This window comes from Siphateles boraxobius, unplaced genomic scaffold (genome assembly GCF_051911475.1).
Source record: "Siphateles boraxobius isolate OS27281-9 unplaced genomic scaffold, OSU_SipBor_1 2, whole genome shotgun sequence".
NCBI classification, from domain to species: domain Eukaryota; kingdom Metazoa; phylum Chordata; class Actinopteri; order Cypriniformes; family Leuciscidae; genus Siphateles; species Siphateles boraxobius.
The window spans coordinates 11,271,262-11,291,192 of NW_027508810.1; the positions used below are offsets into that span (position 1 = coordinate 11,271,262).

At 39.8% G+C, this 19,931-nt stretch overlaps 2 protein-coding genes across 15 annotated transcripts in view; one reads left to right on the forward strand and one right to left on the reverse strand.

Annotated features, from left to right (window-relative positions):
- Positions 1 to 10,470, forward strand: part of med12 (mediator complex subunit 12) — a 30,622-nt gene extending 20,152 nt beyond the window's left edge. For 2 of the 14 annotated variants that reach the window (XM_077235844.1, XM_077235842.1), the window contains exons 35-44: positions 381 to 530; positions 614 to 970; positions 1,051 to 1,183; positions 1,272 to 1,471; positions 6,114 to 6,194; positions 6,308 to 6,540; positions 6,801 to 6,954; positions 8,190 to 8,453; positions 8,613 to 8,694; positions 10,116 to 10,470. In XM_077235844.1, coding sequence (XP_077091959.1) covers positions 381 to 530; positions 614 to 970; positions 1,051 to 1,183; positions 1,272 to 1,471; positions 6,114 to 6,194; positions 6,308 to 6,540; positions 6,801 to 6,954; positions 8,190 to 8,453; positions 8,613 to 8,694; positions 10,116 to 10,153 — 1,692 coding nt within the window. In that variant the 3' untranslated portion in view covers positions 10,154 to 10,470. Of the gene's footprint in view, positions 1 to 380; positions 531 to 613; positions 971 to 1,050; positions 1,184 to 1,271; positions 1,472 to 6,113; positions 6,195 to 6,307; positions 6,541 to 6,800; positions 6,955 to 8,189; positions 8,454 to 8,612; positions 8,695 to 9,763; positions 9,837 to 10,115 lie in introns of those variants that run through there. The other 12 variants (XM_077235846.1, XM_077235843.1, XM_077235849.1 and 9 more) reach the window with 7 other exon arrangements.
- On the reverse strand, positions 10,384 to 19,649 carry mars2 (methionyl-tRNA synthetase 2, mitochondrial). The gene is made up of 3 exons (XM_077235857.1): positions 19,333 to 19,649; positions 13,554 to 13,888; positions 10,384 to 12,412 (listed from the first exon to the last, which is right to left on the reverse strand). Exons 1-3 carry the CDS (start codon positions 19,646 to 19,648, stop codon positions 11,222 to 11,224), a joined length of 1,842 nt encoding a protein of 613 aa, XP_077091972.1. The 5' UTR covers position 19,649; the 3' UTR covers positions 10,384 to 11,221.
- Positions 19,650 to 19,931: the final 282 nt, after the last annotated feature.

Genomic DNA, 19,931 nt, shown 5'->3' on the forward strand with positions numbered 1-19,931 from the left:
AATGTTTCTTGAGCATCACATCAGCATATTATAATGATTTCCTGAGGATCATGTGACTGGAGTAATGATGCTGAAAATTCAGCTTTGCATCACAGGAATAAATTACATTTTAAAATATATTTGAATAAAATGGTTTTATATTGTGAAATATAATGACAATTTAAAATAATTTTTATTGTATTTTTGATCAAATAAATGCAGCCTTGTTGAGCATACAAGAATGCTCTTTCAAAAACATTCCCAAAAAAGTATTTCTGACTCAAAATTTTGAAAGGTAGTTAACTCTCATTTTGGCAACTGTAATGAGCAACATCAGTTTTCCAAGCGCCACTCATTTTTTCTTCCGAAAATGTAAGACTCCAGTTTGATTTGTCCTGCAGAAAGAACTTGGTGACCGTCAGTCCGAGAGCTTAGAGAAAGTGCGTCAGTTGCTGCCTCTACCCAAGCAGACACGTGATGTCATCACATGTGAGCCCCAGGGATCGCTCATCGACACAAAGGGCAACAAAATTGCTGGATTTGAAAAAGAGGTAAGTAGTAAGCCTCTTTAGTGTTGTAGTGCTGCTGGCCATTCAGTTACCTTTGCATTCGTTTTGTGATGTCTCGCACACAGGGTCTTCAGGTGTCGACTAAGCAGAAGATTTCTCCATGGGACGTGTTTGAGGGGCTGAAGCACTCTGCTCCGCTCTCCTGGGGCTGGTTCGGAACCGTGAGGGTCGATCGCAAAGTCACAAAGTTTGAGGAGCAGCAGCGGCTCCTGCTTTACCACACCCACATAAAGCCCAAACAACGCAGTTACTATCTGGCGCCCCTCAACCTGCCCCAAGAGGAGGAGGAGCCACCTACACCTGTGGCTCCTGAGCCGGACAAGAAGGTGGAAACCGGGAAGCAGGAGAAGAGCGTCAACAGTGTCGCACCTGACAATAAGAAGAAGAAGAAAAAGAAACCGACATCTGCAAATAAACAAGAGGTACAAAAAATATGTATATGTATGTATATTGAAAAGCTATAAATAGAAATCAAGATGTTAGATTGGTTCCTGTGGTCTAGGACTACAAGCCGCCCAACTCAGGAATCATGCAGTACACGCCACCCATGGACATGGGCATGGGCCAATCGAACATGCCTTTTCCGATGGGCTACCGGCCAATGATTTATACCCAAAACCAGCCTCTACCACCAGGTCAGCACATATCCCAGCATGCCTAAACATCTCAAACACATTACATGGACATCTTCTATTTATCGTCTTCCACATTTTCCCCCTTAAGGAGGCCCCGGTTTGGAGACCCCTTTCCGTCCCAGGACTCCTATGACCAAAATTCCTCCTCGTCCCTACACTATGGCTAATATGCAGGCTGCTGGCATGGGCAACATGATGGGAATGGACAAGCAGTACCAGTTGCCCTATAAACCCCCACCCAGCATGCCTCAGGGGCAGATTCTCCGTCATCAGCTACAGGTCAGACTGGTGAGTCTGGTTTTACTAATCAAGACCCCAGACCAAAAACACATGGTTTCCTTGTATTCTGTATGATTGTTTCATCTAGGGCTGGAACAATGCATCAATGCAATCTATTATGTCTATTACATAAATTAGTTGATTTGCCTGGAATGCGTTGATTCATTGCGCTATTTATGTTCCCCAATGATGGTGGCTCCCGGGCATGCTGAAAATCAGCCGTTATTATAAAACTATCTGTCCCGATTTGAAGTGTGGGAATAAAATAAAATAGTGCTCTGCACACTCTGTAAAACCGAAATGGCAGCACAACATCTATGCCAGAGCATCTGCACCGTTCGACCAGCCATGAATTAAAATTTTAAATTCAAATAAGTAAAAGACTATAAGTAACTTTGCAACTACAAGTGTCAACTTATTTTAACCCTACCAGTCTACTAATACTCTACTAATACTCTAATGAGAGTTAGTAGATATGTAGGTGCAATGTTACTTATAGACAACAGAATGTGTCAAAGGGACCGTCAAAATAAAGTGAAACCGAAAAATGTATATATTGAATTGAGGGTGGGGGTTTATATGAATGTATCTCTGAAGGGAACTGACTGTCTTCAGAATAGTTTCGATGGGGTTTCCTTTTCCTCTTCCCTCCGTATAAAGTAGTGTTTATAAGCCCAGCTGCTTTGTTTATAGCAGCACCCAAAGAAACGCTTCTTTTCCACAAGCCAAGCGCCACCTGCTTTCAGAGAGTTTGCTTTTCATTTAGTCCGTCTGCTATTTTTTTTTTTTTTTTGTGTGTGTGTAGGTGTCTTATGTAACAATTTCACAAAGCTAAACTCAGACTATTCTGTATTTGCTCTAAGTCTTGAAATTATGCAATCTAATTCAAATCAAAAACAACTGTTCATGCTACATTTGTGTAGCATCTTTGTTTGGATCGTGATCAGGCTGGGCGATAAAACGATAACGATATGTCTCACGACAGACACGTAATCAATATCAATAAAAAATGCGTTCGATAAAACGCTCTAATTTTTTTTTCTTCGTCGGAAGAAACCAGGTTGCGAAGCAAATTTGGTTGCATGAACAAAGGCACTCACTCTCTGGTAACCTAGCAACGTAGGATGGGAGGAGATTTCGCTCACAGACAATTGTTAACATGGCTGAGAAGAAAATATTTAAGTGCAAGTATCATTACGGTTTTTATGACCTAGGTGTACATTATTTATAAAATATATTATAATACAGTTTAAACAAACATTATGGTCATCGACCAGCGGTTGATGTCTCAAACATAGGCTAATAATAGGGCGCTGAATAATACGATCACATTATGATTCATTAAATAAATAGAACCGAATCTCAGGGCTTTACTGAGTCATATGTAAACGTAGTAGAATATTTAAACCTGTAAATTCATCTGAAACTCTTATTATTGTGTTAAAATTGTAATCTTAGTTCAAATGGAAAATTATGTATTATGTACAATACACAATTTAAATAAGCATGTATCTATTGTCTAATGCCCAGGTGGCATACACAATATCAAAATATAGAACTGTAAAAGCAGGCTGTGTAGTTGACATGGAGATAAGATTTGGGAAAAGAAAAGAAATCCTGTTCTCGGTCGATGCTAAATAGTGATTTCTCTGCATGGCAAGCCATCTCGCAAACACAATGGTAAAAACAACAACAACAATGGGCAGCATATTTCCCTGAACCTGCAGCTCCTGTCCATTAACAACAAACAGACCGTCTTCCTATTTCCGGGGTGACGATCGAGTCTGTCCCAAAAATACTTCTCAATGCGCGCTCGTGGACTCGCGCCAAGGGTCCTTTAGGTCTGCACTACATGACGTCACCAGAGTGTGGACTCTGAGGAAGTCCACGAGTCCGGAGTGTGCCATTTGGGACAGGGCCACAGTATCATGTTTGGTTGCGCCATATCATTGTCTCTCTCATGTTGGATTGTTCAGTTAGAGAACCAGGTAATATGCAGCTAGTGTTTTGAAACCAGCGAAAATTGCAGGATAGTGTCGAACATGGATTCACACAACGTCACATCACGCACTTAAAGCGCTTCTGTGAACGGAGAAAACAGAAAAAAACTAATATATAGGCCAATATGTGAAATAAATTTCACTTAAAACCTTACAGATTAACCAAACGAAAGGAACATTTTTGCTGAGTTAGGTTCATTATGACGAGGTCCACAGTTCACGGAAAGACAACGAGGCGGCAGAAAACGGCATCCTGCTTGTTTTCTGCATTTTACAAAAGTTTACAGTTTTGAATAGTGTCTTGCTTCTCTCCGTATAATCATAAATTACAGAGTAACATGTTCCTCAGAAGGACACAATACCCGCGATCGCGCACACAACATAATCGAGCATTGCTAACATCACACCCTGTTCATTATCATGATTTCCATTACACGAGAGTAGATGTTAAAACTTCATGCTGATTTGTACTCGGCTTTCGCCAAGATGTATCAAAATAAAATACAGTCAACCAAACAGAAAGTTACACTGTTCAATTTAAATAGTCCGTAAAAATATGTGCCGTGCAGCGTGACCACAGGCTCACCGTTATATGTGAAGATGTTTTACGTCGATAATGCGAGTCAAGTTAGTGGTGTTTGAGCCTGTTGTGGGAACCGGCTTCCGACATAACATCCAATTTTTACTGAATTGTAGGCCTAATTGTTTGACAGTTATATATAGATATGTATATGTATATATGTGTGTGTATATGTATGTGTGTGTGTGTATATATATATATATATATATATATATGTGTGTCTCCTCGGAAAAACTAACGCCAGCGTATTGCCATTGTAACTTACATGATGACTTGACAGCTGAGTGCGATCATATCAATATGAGCGTGATATGCGTCAATATCACATTTGCACATGTCTGTACTATTCGAATTCGTGATTGGTTGACTGGCAAATTAAAATATTAAACATAACGATAAAATCTTATATAAACGTTATAATAAGCGTTTCTGTTCAGAACGATTACATTTGATTTTGTTTCCATCTCTGGTAATTCCTTTGACAGTTCCTGTCAAAATGTCGTTTCGTTTCCGGGTTTTGTTTTCGGTCATTGAACCGGTTCGGAGGCCTGATTGCTGCTACATTTTAAACTTGAAAGTACAACGTTTAAATTTGTCATTTTATATAGCAATATATTTTATGTTGGGCCTGTAACAATTTGTTTTTGAAAGTGTTTTGTATGTCATTCATATTTTAGATTTAATCATATTTATACTTAATCAAACATTTGCCCAGTTCTAAATAAAGGTTGAAAAATAATCACATATGAATGAGTACATTTTTGAATACGTATACTTTAAAATGTAGAAAAGAAATCGTCCTTTCCATGTGGTCATAAACTATTAATTGATTGAATTTACAGAAAATACTATATCATGATATATATCGTTATCGGGATATGCGATGACTTTGGTCATTGGAGATTTTGGTCATATCGCCCAGCCCTAATCGTGATTTCGAATGCAGTGGTTGCTTCTAATTTCACATGACTACAGATGTTTTTTAAGGCCAGTTTGGCCTGTTATAGAGCAAACAACAAATACATTTGCTTGAAGAAGAAAAAAATCGGCAACCGGTATTTGAATTGGGCAATTTGCTGGTAAAAAAAAATCAGATTCGGCCATCCAAAATCATGATCGGTGCATCACTACCGTTTTCATTTCCCTACATAACATGGAGTTTTTAAATAAATCTTCTAATATATATAAGTTGTAGTAAAGGATTAATCGACTATTCAGAAAATAAACAATAGATTAACCAGGGATAGATAAATCGAAATAACAAAAAACAACAACAATGGGTTAATCATTTGAAAAAATAATAATTAGTTCCAGTCCTTGTTTCATATACTTTTATTTTATACTAGGTGTCCTGTAATTAGTTGTGCTTGTCAAATGTGCACTGCAAAGACACATATTTAAGTGCCAAAATATCATAAACACTTGGTGTTGGTGCTCTTTCGACTTGATCACTGTTTCCGGGTCCAAACACTCCTTCAGATCCCAAAAGCAAACAACAAACAGTGTTAATGCTAATATACACTAACAGTATGCTGTTCAACTAGCGAAAAATCATAATCTAACCTTTATCTCCATAGCTTAAACTCAGTTGGCCAGACAGTTACTGATCTTTTCTGAATCATTAAAATATGGGTGGCTGGTACACAGTGAACCTTAGTCTCGCGTAGCCAGACCTTCAGACTGACGGCAGAGACTACACGAGCCTAGAGACTGTAGTGTTCACCATGAGTTTTTGAAAGTTTAGGTTGAAGGTGTACGATTAAACGAAAAGTGTTAATAAATGACTGTCGAGAATTGAGAGAGGTTTTTTCACTTGAAACGGAGTAGAGGCTTGGACCAGGAGACAGTATTTTTGGAAGGTCGATACGTCACGACTTGACAAACAGCCAGCTAGTGACCGTCTAGAAACACCACTCAATTGCTCACTGCATGCTCTAGCAACCACGTTGCAACATCCTGGTGTCACGTGTAAGAACTGTCTAGTTTTTGTCTTCTAGTGATTGTGAATGTTAAATGAATGTTCAGAATAATTAGAAAGGAGAGGCGTATGTTTGTTTGTTGGTCTTTTCAGGGGGGTCATAATCATTTAATTGGACAGCAGATTAGACAAGTGGCACCTAATCAACAGTATCCACCAATGCAGCCGACACAGGCAAGTTCTTGTGCTTTTACAGACACTTGGCACATCTGCAGTGTTGATTTACTGTTCAACATTCACTGAAACCCAGAGATAACAACCTAGTAATGTCACGTTTCTCTCTCTAGAACATGTCCCATGGCTACACCTCCTACGGCTCACACATGGGGATTCAGCCGCACCCCTCTCAGACCGCTGGAATAGTTCCTTCCTCGTACGGTAACCAGGGCTTCCAGGTAGGACATCCTGGCACCAACCCAGGCATGGTGGATTCTCTTAGGCCAATGCAGCAGAGGCCGAGTGGCTATGTGCATCAGCAGGCTCCCGGAACATACGGACACACAATGCAGAACACACAAAGGTCAGTCACTTTAAAATTCTTAGCACCTCATAAATTTTCATGAAAAGTTATATTATACCGCAAAACCCTAGTTTGAAGCAGTGTAAAACAAATCATCTTAACTTTCACCAGAGATTCAAATAGCTTTATTGGCATAGTGAAATAAATCTTTACATTGCCAAAGCATTAATAACACCATACAATAAAAATCAATGCATAAATTGTTAAAAATAATAATGAAGAAAAAATCTAACTTAACTAACTTTCACCATCCGTCTCAGATTCTCCCATCAGTCCATGCAGCAGGCGCCTATGATGCACGGCCTGGCTCCAGGTCACCTGGGACCGCAGGGGATGCACCCCAACATGAGGCCTAATCAGATGATGGACCAGCAGCAGCAACAGCAGCTCATAAGACAGCATCCAGCTCTCAGAGTACTTGCGTGCACACACACCCAAAGTCGATCACATTGCATTGTGGGATACAGAATGTTTGTGTGTATTCTGCACATTTCAGGCCATTCAGCGCAACAAGAGAAAACATAAAGCTGGGCTCGACATTAACATTTGTCCGCTTGTCTGGGACAAGTAGATTTTTTGAAGGGACAAGTAAAAGAGAATTGTACTTGGCCGACCGGACAAGTAGTCTGATTAACAACAACAACAAAAAAACTAGGGAAACAACTAGCTGTTCTGTTTCAGCAGCGAAAATAGTTCCAAACAAAGATCACAGCATAACCATAGAGCATCTCACAGGAACACTCAACCGTGTTTTCTCATTGCTGAACATTTCAGCATTTTGAACGAATCAGATGAGTCAAAGATCCAATGACTTATTCATAAACATCCGTCTCATTCTTAAAGGCACACTATGCAGGAATTCTATTTTTATCAAACAGCGACCCCTAGAGTCACTGTGGAGTACTTTTATTTAACGTTATTGTCGTAAATACCACTCACGCAGATCGTCTCTGCACTCACGGCAGTGAGTTTTATTTCATAACTTTGGCCGTTATGATGTCGTTACACATGATTATTGCAATTTATCATAATAGTTTGCAAATTGCGCTCGTTTACACTATTTACAATGTGTAGGCTTATTTATGTCCTGATAATTGAGATAATGACAACTGTTCGCATGATAATCCATCAACAAGAACGCCAGGTCAGCATCGCTGTTGCATCCAGTGCTGCTTTTTAGCTCTCGCCAACGAGTGAAAGCCTGACCGAGTGTGACTCTGTCCGGTTCCTCACGCGGTCAGATTCTCGTTTCCTTTTCCTACACTCTTCCGACCGCACTTCGTTTTTTCCTTCGTCGAGTCTGCCATCACGTCTGAAATGCGCGCTAGTGTAGTGTCTTCCATAGAGGGTGCTTCATATGTTGCTGATGTATGTGACATCGTGCCATAAAGCAAATCGTGATTCTCGCGAGATTTGGCGGGGCGCCACCTCTCAAACTTGCATTGCTGGTTTTTCATAGTGTGCCTAAATGAATCAGTCGTTTGAACTAATTGTTTGAATGAATGACTCGCACATAAAGACGGTCACCTGCCTACTGGTGATTTAGTGTTATGATGTTGAGCCCTGCATAATGCATACTTGCTGGCTTTCTAGTGACTACAGTGATTCACTGGTAATATCATTGTATTTGTGTGTTTGTGTCTTCACAGCAGCAGGTGCAACAGCAGCAGCAGCAGCAGCAGGTTCAACAACAAGTGCAACAACAAGTGCAACAGCAGCAGCAGCAACAACAACAGCAGCAGCAGCAGCAACAACAACAGCAGCAGCAGCAGCAAGTTCAGCAGCAGCAGCAGGTTCAGCAGCAGCAGGTTCAGCAGCAGCAGGTTCAACAGCAGCAGCAGCAGCAGCAGGCATCAGCCCAGCCTCCCGCTCAGGCCCTGGGCATGCAGCCTCTGCCCCCGCAGCAGCCCATGGTAAGACCTGGAACCACAACTTTTAAAACTCATACTGAAAAACAAAAAGGGTGGGGAAAGTGCTCATTATAAAACTGTTCGAGCAGCCTCTTGTGGCTTATTGGTTTACGTTTGTGGATGTTTAGACATGTAATTCTGTGTCATTTTATTTGGTCTCAGTTCCCAAGGCAAGGCATGCAGCAGACCCAGCAGCAGCAACAGACTGCAGCACTGGTCCGACAGCTCCAGCAGCAGCTCTCAAGTATGCTTCAGTCTTTACATTACTCCGTTTCAAACTGTTTGCTGCATATACACTGCCTTCATAAAAGGTTTTCAAATGCTCATGGCAGGATATTGGACAATATCAGCAAATACTGTTAATTTCTTGCTATAAATGCATTAAAATAACTAGCAATATAGTCACGGCACTGTCAGACACCTCTTTGGGAATAAAAAAAAAATGTGGGTCATCGCACACGTATACCTTTAATTGTTTAACTGCCAGATAAGGTTATTGAAAAAAAGACAGATAAGAACACAGTACAGTTTTGACGTCAACGCTTTTTAGCGCATACGTACAGCCTTTCAAAGTGTACTCCATTTTTTAGAATGCACGGTCGACATGTGCACACTAGAAAGTTTCGGTCAAGTGTCTGCGTTTTTTATCTCCAGAAGTTAAGCAGTTTTAAAAATGGGTCTCGTTCACTAATAATTGTGTGGAATAAATTTCAGATTTAAAAAAAAAAATTATTCACGTAAAATTTCCATCTGAACTCACAACACAACACTAATTTCATGAATTTTGAGTATTCTAAACGAGCGACCACGTGCCCAAGGTTAGTTATGCAATGTTGCCTGAAGCAGATCCTCAAGTTCAAACACAAACTTTAATACGGATCATTTCATTAGCCAGATCTATATAGGCGTATCTGCGTCTTATACAGAGAAACCTCACAGTTCAAGCTATAATGCAGCATTTCCTCCTTTTATTGTATATATGATGAAATATATTTAAGATGATATATCTATGTATAAAATTTGATCTTAACACAATTATAAGGCGCTCAGAGCAAGTGATTTTTATGTATGTGTGGGTTTAGTCATTCCTATTTTTCTGTCAATTAAATTAAGTTGAAAGGATTTTGGTGAATCATGTATTGTTTGTGAAAACATTCGTACAAAGATTTCATGCACTCATTTGTGAGTATGCATGCTTAGTGAATGAGACCATTGTCTTTGTTCTCGTTTAAGTGCTCGTCAACATGGCGGTCTATTGTTATTGTGGTCTCCCACAGATTGTTGTTGTTGTTCAGTGTTTTTTTGTTTTTTAGTGTAAGACATTGGGCTGGGCCATTGTTGCCACCAGGTGGACCAACCGATTGTCCAAAAAAAAAAACAGGTGCATGTGCCAGCTGAGCAACTGTGCTGATTACAAAATTTAACTGTATGCATACCCTAGTGTACGTGTGAAAAATGGAGTATACTTTGGGCTTTAAGAGATGCTTTTGAAGTAGCTCTAACATTAGTATTTACTTGTTCTCAATTCATACATTTTGTATTTTATGTTTTTATCCTTAGTGCTGTTCCTTATAATGCAAATAATTCACACATAAAAATGTAAACAAATACAATTCTATTCATTTTCTGTACTAAAATTATTATTATTTTTTTTTCTTTCCCCAGATACTCAACCTGGACAGAACACCAACTCATACTACTGAGAGTGAATGAATTTCAGCGGTGGTAAAGAATGATTTTGTGTCCACATAAGCGGACCTTTCTGAGATGAGGAACCCTGCTCCTGAAGGAAGCCCACAGGGCTGTATCTTAAGTAGAGTCAAACATTGTTTTTCAGACATGCATTTCTGAAAGTCATAGAGGCTTTGTTCTGTGAAACATTGAGGTGAACAGTGAAAGAGTTTATGTAAAAAGAAGTACAGGAAATTATAAAAATATTGCAACTTTTTTTTATTTTATTTCAATTTGTACAATTTTTCAGTTTCGTGTATTTCTCATTAAAAAAAATCATGTCACTTTTGAAGCCTTGTCTTACATTGTCGAAACATTACAGAGTGTGACCTTAAAGGGATATTTCCCCCAAAAATGACAATTCTTTCATCATTTACTCGCCCTCATGTTGTTCCAAACCTGTAAGACTTTAGTTCATCTTCTGATCACAAATGATCTTTTTGATGAAATCGGAGATTTCTCTGTCCCTCCATTAACCGCTATGCAACTACCACTGACTTCAAAAATAGATTGTAAAACTAATCCAAATTTTCTGTAGAGACACGATCACTTGATTGAATTTAGGCTAAATTAAATCAGTTAATTATGTAAAGCGATCAAGTCTCTTCAGAAAATTGACTAATCCGCTCAATTCATTTGGATTAGTTTTACAATCTCTTAATGAAGTCAAAGCGGTAGTTGCGTAGCTATGCAAGCTTGTTTCCGCCACAGAATGAAACATTTTAAAAGATAATTGCAAGTTTACATCTTGCAATTCTGACTTTTATTTCACGCAACTCTGATAGTCCAATTCTAAAAGACAAAAAAAAGTTGCAATTACCTTTTTTTATTTTTTATTCTGTGGCGGAAACAAGCTTCCATACGTTTCTGCCAATGCGGGGACAGAAATCTCAGATTTCATCAAAAAGAACCTCATTGTGTTCAGAAGATGAACGAAAGGTCTTACGGGTTTTAAACAAGTAATTAGTACCCCAACACCATCATTCACCATGGTTATTACTATATTTGGTCGAATTGGTTCAAATTACTTCAGGTATGCATTAAGATTTTGACTTGTGTTGTGTTGCCATTTTGGGAGTCCTCCCTTTCACTTGGCTCCTCTCAAGGCGATTAAACAACACTCCCAAGTCGGGACCCAGCGCTCTTCCTTCTAAACCACAGTCTCTTCCTTCACATTTCATCAGGAAATTGAGAGAATCCCAGCTTCTCTCCTCAGGCATGACTCCCAACCTGGATAAAATTCTGTCTGCAAGATCTGGCACCACGGGTTGGAGGAGTATCCCATACATCCTGAGGCACTCTAAAGACACGTGAAGGATGGTGTCAAGCCACTGCTGGTCTCCAGGATTGTTCCGGTCCAGCTTCCACGGTGCATGTCTTTGAACAAACGCATTAGTCATCCGCACACATGCGCTAATGGCCTCCAGTGCTTTATATATGTGTAGATTCTCAAAGTGCTGCTCAACTAAGACCGGAAGCGCAGATACGGCCTCCACCATTCTGTAGTCTTCCGAGACAGCTTTTCCACGGAGCCCTTCAGATGCTTCCTTTGGGAAGCAGGAGTTGCAGAACTGAGGATACACCTGCGTGGGGTTGAGTGAGGGCGCAGTGCAGCGGTTTAAAAGCCCACCGAGAGCGTCCGCTAACTCGCTGTTGCACATCTTTATGACTTTATCGTCATAATAGTCACAGTCTGAGTCAGGAACCCCTTGTCTCAGAAGGAAGTAGCGCAGGCCGTCCACGGTGAACTTCTCCATGGCGTCCAATGGGTTGATCACGTTTCCAAGACTCTTGGACATTTTCTTTCCCTCCACCGTCCAGTGAGAGTGCACAAATATGGTCTGAGGAAGAGGTAATCCTGCAGCCAAGAGAAACGCCGGCCAGTATATCGCGTGAAACTTAAGGATGTCCTTACCTACAACGTGATGGACAGCTGTCCACCACTGGGAGTGATTCTGTGGGTAACCAACAACGGTCAAGTAGTTCACCAGAGCATCCAACCACACGTAGATGATTTGTTCCGGATCTCCAGGGACTGAAATACCCCACTGGAGGCGGCTTTTCTGGCGAGATACTGACAGGTCTGGGATATCGTCCTCCAGCCACTGAAGAACCAAGTGATGAAACTTCGCAGGCTGGATGATATTTGGGTTTAATCGAAGCCAATGAAGCAATTCGGTGCGGAAATCCGATAGGCGAAACATGTAATTGTCCTCCTTCATCCACTCCACCTGTCAATGAGGATAGAGAAATTATCTTATTCCACTTTGAAGAACTTCAGAAGATTGGTTAGGTCTTGTATGTCAACACTAGTAATAGACTGATATATTAGAGATTTAACCGAATACTGTTTAAAAGATTACTGGCCGATAACTAACAGATGATAATCTTCCAAAATCTACTGAAATTGTGTTTCCAAATATTCAGCCAGTAGAAAAAAAACACACAAAAAAACATCTGGCAACCAGTGGATGTATTTTAGATCAAGGTCATGAGATGGACCACTATCCTAAAATTGAAAAGGCAGTTATGTTTTAATAAGCCAAAAAGACCCAACTTACATATTTAAATCAGTGTACTACTGTATATACTATAGTATACCAATGGGTCAATGACATGCATATTTTTGTCCTTTTTAAAATAATTTGATAAATTCATGACATGTATAATGTCAAAACAGTCCACACAAATTAACTATTTAAAATGGTGAAATTAAATAAGAAATTAAAAATAAAATACTACGGCATAGTGTGTATGTTTGAATCCTTTCATATAAACATTTTATAAATAGCAGTAGTTTTAAAAATGTTTTATCCGGGAATTTATATTTTCTCAAATGTCAGGGTGGCACAATTGCAAACATGAGTTTTTTATTTTTTATTATGAATTGACAAAGTTATATACATACACAAATATTTGGTTGTACCACCACTTAAAATGTCATTTAACAATTGAAACTTGTTTACACACATGGTTCCTGACTCAAAAATATGCATCACATGCATTTTGAAAATATATTTTAAAAAAAAAATTTTTTGAAGCTTCATTTGTCAGTGACCCCAATGTAAAATATTATTTGGAAAATAGTGTTATTTTGTTTGTACTCAATTTCTTTCTGTAAAGTTAGATTCATTTTAATTTATATCTAGTTTAATATAATTGTATTATTTGTTTGTTTATTTTAATAAAGGTTTTAATTATCAATTTTAATATAATTTTTACATTTTAATCACTTTTAGAAAAACTATTCCTAAACGTTTCTATGGCCCTGCAAGGTCCCTCCCCACCTCAGCTCGAAAACCCCTGTTCCAGAGGGTTCTAACCACTGACAGTGAAGCATGGGCTTTAATTCAAGAACAGGATGGATGGTACCTTGTGGCCGCTCTCAGTGGATACTTTGATCTGTCTTCCATCGGAGTCTGTTCTGTCAGTGACTTGAGTTGGTGTAAGAAAACTTTCATCTGGAGTGGAGTACCAGCCTTCATAAGTGCCTTTGTAGATGAAGCCTTTGCTATGGAGAACAGTCCAGAAGTGTTCAACAGCCTGTCGATGTCTTTTCTCTGTTGTCCGAATGTAGTCGGTGTATAAAATACCACATCTTTGGAAAACATGCTTAAAACTCTCTGATACCTCAGTGCAGAAGTTCAGAGGGTCTTTACCAGCATTGCTCGCTGCCTGTTGGATTTTAAGACCATGTTCATCTGTACCTGCAGGGCACAAACAAACAACCTTACTTCAACACACTGATCTCTGGGGCCAGTTGCATAAACACTCATAATGGTAAAGAAAAATGAAAATTCTCACCCTCATGTTGATCTAAACCTGTAAGATTTATTTATCTTCAAAATACAAATAAAGATCTTTTTGATGAAATTTGAGAGCTTTCTGTCCCTCCATTGGCAGCTACGTAACTGACACTTTGACGCTTCAAAAAGTTCATAAAGAGATTGTAAAACTAATCCATATGAATTAAGCGGTTTAGTCCAAATTTTCTGAAGAGATGCGATCGCTTTATATGATGAACAAATTGAATTTAGGCTTTTATTCACATAAACATTCATCAACTCACACATCACATGTAGTAAACAGAAGTTTATTCACTTGACATGCGAGAACCACTGAGGTTAACTCTCGTGTTAGTGAGCTGAGTTAGGTTTGAGCTTCAGCAAGATAGATAGATAGATTTATTTAATGCCATGTCAGCATCTAAAGGTATTTTCATGGCAAAAATTCAATAACAAAAATACAAAAAAATCATATAAATACAATAAAACCAAGCAAACAAACACAAGTCATATTATTCTAATTATTTTAAATTAACATATGATAAAAAATCCAAAACCTTTTCAGGCATATTCTTACTATATAAGAATAATAACATAAAAGAGCATTCTACTTGTATTATACTCAGGACAGTCCAATAAAATATGTTTAACAGAGAGGGGAATCTTACAAAACATTCATGAAGTTGGGTCTTCACCTTTGTATGCCAAACTTGTATGACCTATACGACATCTGGTGAATAGCTTCAGCAAGAACCAATGAGGTTCATTCTTGTGTTACGCAGCACAATTGAGCTTCTACAAGAACCAATGAGGTTCATTCTCATGTTACGCAACACAATTGAGCATTGGCAAGAACCAATGAGGTTCATTCTGGTGTTACGCAGCACAATTGAGCTTCTGCAAGAACCAATGAGGTTCATTATGGTGTTACGCAACACAATTGAGCTTCTGCAAGAAACAATGAGGTTCATTCTCATGTTACGCAACACAATTGAGCATTGGCAAGAACCAATGAGGTTCATTATGGTGTTACGCAGCACAATTGAGCTTCGGCAAGAAACAATGAGGTTCATTCTCGTGTTACGCAACACAATTGAGCATTGGCAAGAACCAATGAGGTTCATTCTCGTGTTACGCAACACAATTGAGCTTCTGCAAGAACCAATGAGGTTCATTCTCGTGTTACGCAACACAATTGAGCTTTGGCAAGAACCAATGAGGTTCATTCTGGTGTTACGCAGCACAATTGAGCTTCTGCAAGAACCAATGAGGTTCATTATGGTGTTACGCAGCACAATTGAGCTTCTACAAGAACCAATGAGGTTCATTATGGTGTTACGCAGCACAATTGAGCTTCTACAAGAACCAATGAGGTTCATTCTCATGTTACGCAGCACAATTGAGCTTCTCCAAGAACCAATGAGGTTCATTATGGTGTTACGCAGCACGATTGAGCTTCGGCAAGAAACAATGAGGTTCATTATGGTGTTACGCAGCCCAATTGAGCTTCGGCAAGAAACAATGAGGTTCATTCTCGTGTTACGCAACACAATTGAGCTTCGGCAAGAAACAATGAGGTTCATTCTCGTGTTACGCAACACAATTGAGCTTCGGCAAGAACCAATGAGGTTCATCCTGGTGTTACGCAGCACAATTGAGCTTCTACAAGAACCAATGAGGTTCATTCTCATGTTACGCAACACAATTGAGCTTTGGCAAGAACCAATGAGGTTCATTCTGGTGTTACGCAGCACAATTGAGCTTCTACAAGAACCAATGAGGTTCATTCTGTTGTTACGCAGCACAATTGAGCTTCTACAAGAACCAATGAGGTTCATTATGGTGTTACGCAGCACATTTGAGCTTCTGCAAGAACCAATGAGGTTCATTCTGGTGTTACGCAGCACAATTGAGCTTCGGCAAGAACCAATGAGGTTCATTCTCGTGTTACGCAGCACAATTGAGCTTCTACAAGAACCAATGAGGTTCATTCTCGTGTTACGCAACACAATTGAGCTTCGGCAAGAACCAATGAGGTTCATTCTCGTGTTACGCAGCACAATTGAGCTTCTACAAGAACCAATGAGGTTCATTCTCGTGTTACGCAACACAATTGAGCTTCGGCAAGAACCAATGAGGTTCATTCTCGTGTTACGCAGCACAATTGAGCTTCTACAAGAACCAATGAGGTTCATTCTCGTGTTACGCAGCACAATTGAGCTTCGGCAAGAACCAATGAGGTTCATTCTCGTGTTACGCAACACAATTGAGCTTCGGCAAGAAACAATGAGGTTCATTCTCATGTTACGCAACACAATTGAGCTTCTACAAGAACCAATGAGGTTCATTCTCGTGTTACGCAGCACAATTGAGCTTCTACAAGAACCAATGAGGTTCATTCTCGTGTTACGCAACACAATTGAGCTTCGGCAAGAACACATGAGGTTCATTCTGGTGTTACTCAGCACATTTGAGCTTCTGCAAGAACCAATGAGGTTCATTCTCGTGTTACGCAACACAATTGAGCTTCGGCAAGAAACAATGAGGTTCATTCTCATGTTACGCAGCACAATTGAGCTTCTACAAGAACCAATGAGGTTCATTCTCGTGTTACGCAACACAATTGAGCTTTGGCAAGAACCAATGAGGTTCATTCTGGTGTTACGCAGCACATTTGAGCTTCTGCAAGAACCAATGAGGTTCATTCTCGTGTTACGCAACACAATTGAGCTTCGGCAAGAAACAATGAGGTTCATTCTCATGTTACGCAACACAATTGAGCTTTGGCAAGAACCAATGAGGTTCATTATGGTGTTACGCAGCACAATTGAACTTCGGCAAGAAACAATGAGGTTCATTCTCATGTTACGCAACACAATTGAGCATTGGCAAGAACCAATGAGGTTCATTCTCGTGTTACGCAGCACAATTGAGCTTCGGCAAGAACCAATGAGGTTCATTATGGTGTTACGCAGCACAATTGAGCTTCGGCAAGAACCAATGAGGTTCATTCTCGTGTTACGCAGCACAATTGAGCTTCTACAAGAACCAATGATGTTCATTCTCGTGTTACGCAACACAATTGAGCTTCGGCAAGAAACAATGAGGTTCATTCGCATGTTACGCAACACAATTGAGCATTGGCAAGAACCAATGAGGTTCATTATGGTGTTACGCAGCACAATTGAACTTCGGCAAGAAACAATGAGGTTCATTCTCATGTTACGCAACACAATTGAGCATTGGCAAGAACCAATGAGGTTCATTATGGTGTTACGCAGCACAATTGAGCTTCGGCAAGAACCAATGAGGTTCATTCTCGTGTTACGCAGCACAATTGAGCTTCTACAAGAACCAATGATGTTCATTCTCGTGTTACGCAACACAATTGAGCTTCGGCAAGAAACAATGAGGTTCATTCGCATGTTACGCAACACAATTGAGCATTGGCAAGAACCAATGAGGTTCATTATGGTGTTACGCAGCACAATTGAACTTCGGCAAGAAACAATGAGGTTCATTCGCATGTTACGCAACACAATTGAGCATTGGCAAGAACCAATGAGGTTCATTATGGTGTTACGCAGCACAATTGAACTTCGGCAAGAAACAATGAGGTTCATTCGCATGTTACGCAACACAATTGAGCATTGGCAAGAACCAATGAGGTTCATTATGGTGTTACGCAGCACAATTGAACTTCGGCAAGAAACAATGAGGTTCATTCGCATGTTACGCAACACAATTGAGCATTGGCAAGAACCAATGAGGTTCATTATGGTGTTACGCAGCACAATTGAACTTCGGCAAGAACCAATGAGGTTCATTCTGGTGTTACGCAGCACATTTGAGCTTCTGCAAGAACCAATGAGGTTCATTATGGTGTTACGCAGCACAATTGAGCTTCTGCAAGAACCAATGAGGTTCATTATGGTGTTACGCAGCACAATTGAGCTTCGGCAAGAAACAATGAGGTTCATTCTCGTGTTACGCAGCACAATTGAGCTTCTACAAGAACCAATGAGGTTCATTCTCGTGTTACGCAACACAATTGAGCTTCGGCAAGAAACAATGAGGTTCATTCTCATGTTACGCAACACAATTGAGCTTTGGCAAGAACCAATGAGGTTCATTATGGTGTTACGCAGCACAATTGAACTTCGGCAAGAAACAATGAGGTTCATTCTCATGTTACGCAACACAATTGAGCTTCGGCAAGAACCAATGAGGTTCATTCTCATGTTACGCAACACAATTGAGCTTCGGCAAGAACCAATGAGGTTCATTATGGTGTTACGCAGCACAATTGAACTTCGACAAGAACCAATGAGGTTCATTCATGTGTTACACAGCATGTTTTAGCTTCCACAAGAACCAATGAGGTTCATTCTGGTGTTACGCAGCACATTTGAGCTTCTGCAAGAACCAATGAGGTTCATTCTCGTGTTACGCAACACAATTGAGCTTCTACAAGAACCAATGAGGTTCATTCTGGTGTTACGCAGCACAATTGAGCTTCTACAAGAACCAATGAGGTTCATTCTCGTGTTACGCAACACAATTGAGCTTCGGCAAGAAACAATGAGGTTCATTCTCATGTTACGCAACACAATTGAGCTTCGGCAAGAACCAATGAGGTTCATTCTGGTGTTACGCAGCACAATTGAGCTTCTACAAGAACCAATGAGGTTCATTCTCGTGTTACGCAACACAATTGAGCTTCTACAAGAACCAATGAGGTTCATTCTCGTGTTACGCAACACAATTGAGCTTCGGCAAGAAACAATGAGGTTCATTCTCGTGTTACACAGCACGTTTGAGCTTCCTCAAGAACCAATGAGGTTTGTTCCCGTACGTCAAGCAGTTTCGATTTGCTGATCATTGTTTAAATGTGAATAAAAGCCTAAATTAAAAAAGTTAATCATATAAAGTGATCAAGTCTCTTCAAAAAATTTGGACTACACCGCTCAATTCATATGGATTAACGTTAATATTTCGATCGCTTTATAAACTTTTTAAAGCATCAAAGTGGTAGTTGCGAAGCTGCCAAATCTCTCAGATTTCATCAATAAAATCTTCATTTGTGTTCCGAAGATGAACGACATGAGGGTGAGTAAATGATACATTTTGGGGTGAACTATCCCTTTAAGAACTTCTTACCAACAGTCTTACTTTTCGGTATTAAACCAATCTATGTTTTTTTGATGTAACTTAACTGACGTAAAACAAAAGTTATGAACACGAACAGTCTAAAAGGAAAAAAATATAACTTGTAACAGTCTCATCAGTTTAAGCAACCAGCCCCTGATGTAAGTATTTAACTGTATTAAATCATGCAATACACTTAGACAATGTATAAAACGTACCTGTGGCAAATCTGGAGTTGTATCCCTGCAAGAGTTTGAATCTGTGCAGACAGTCTGCAGTGACAGCTGAATACACGTGACCAATGTGAGGAGATGCATTGACATAGAAGATGGGAGTTGTGATGTAATATGGTTTCGAGCTCTGTGAATGATCTGTGCAAAAGCATCGCAAAGCCTGACAGTGAATACTGTAGACGTGTGGAAGCCTTCTGTGGAGAGCATGTCTGGATAATCTCAGTACTATGGTTTTTGTGCGAGTGAGAATACAGCACGGAGACCTCATCACGAGACAGCTGCGAGGCGCGCGAGAGAACATCCGGGTCAGCGCCGTCACAAATAAGTTAACTTTCAAAGAAAAGGTCCAACAACCCTTCCCTACTTGAGATCCATTTGTCAAGCTTAATTCAAGAGCTTTTTTCGTTTAGTATTGTGTAAGATTAGGGGGCAGTAGCGTAAACATAAGCATTATCTCAAGATTGTATTTTAAGAACTAGTATGACCAACTAGCAGTTAGCCAAGGGTTTCTCAGTTTAACTTTATCAAATAAGACACATCTATATTTTATGTAATATGTAACGTTACGTATGAATTAAAAAAGT

What these genes read in the sequence shown, in the direction of transcription:
- mars2 (XM_077235857.1), bottom strand. Translation starts at nt 19,648, where the DNA reads ATGTTCTCTCGCGCGCCTCGCAGCTGTCTCGTGATGAGGTCTCCGTGC. An exon ending in CAACTCCAGATTTGCCACAG is followed by an intron (nt 13,889 to 19,332) that starts GTACGTTTTATA and finishes TGTGCCCTGCAG; the next exon opens with GTACAGATGAACATGGTCTT. An exon ending in CCACTGAGAGCGGCCACAAG is followed by an intron (nt 12,413 to 13,553) that starts GTACCATCCATC and finishes CCTCATTGACAG; the next exon opens with GTGGAGTGGATGAAGGAGGA.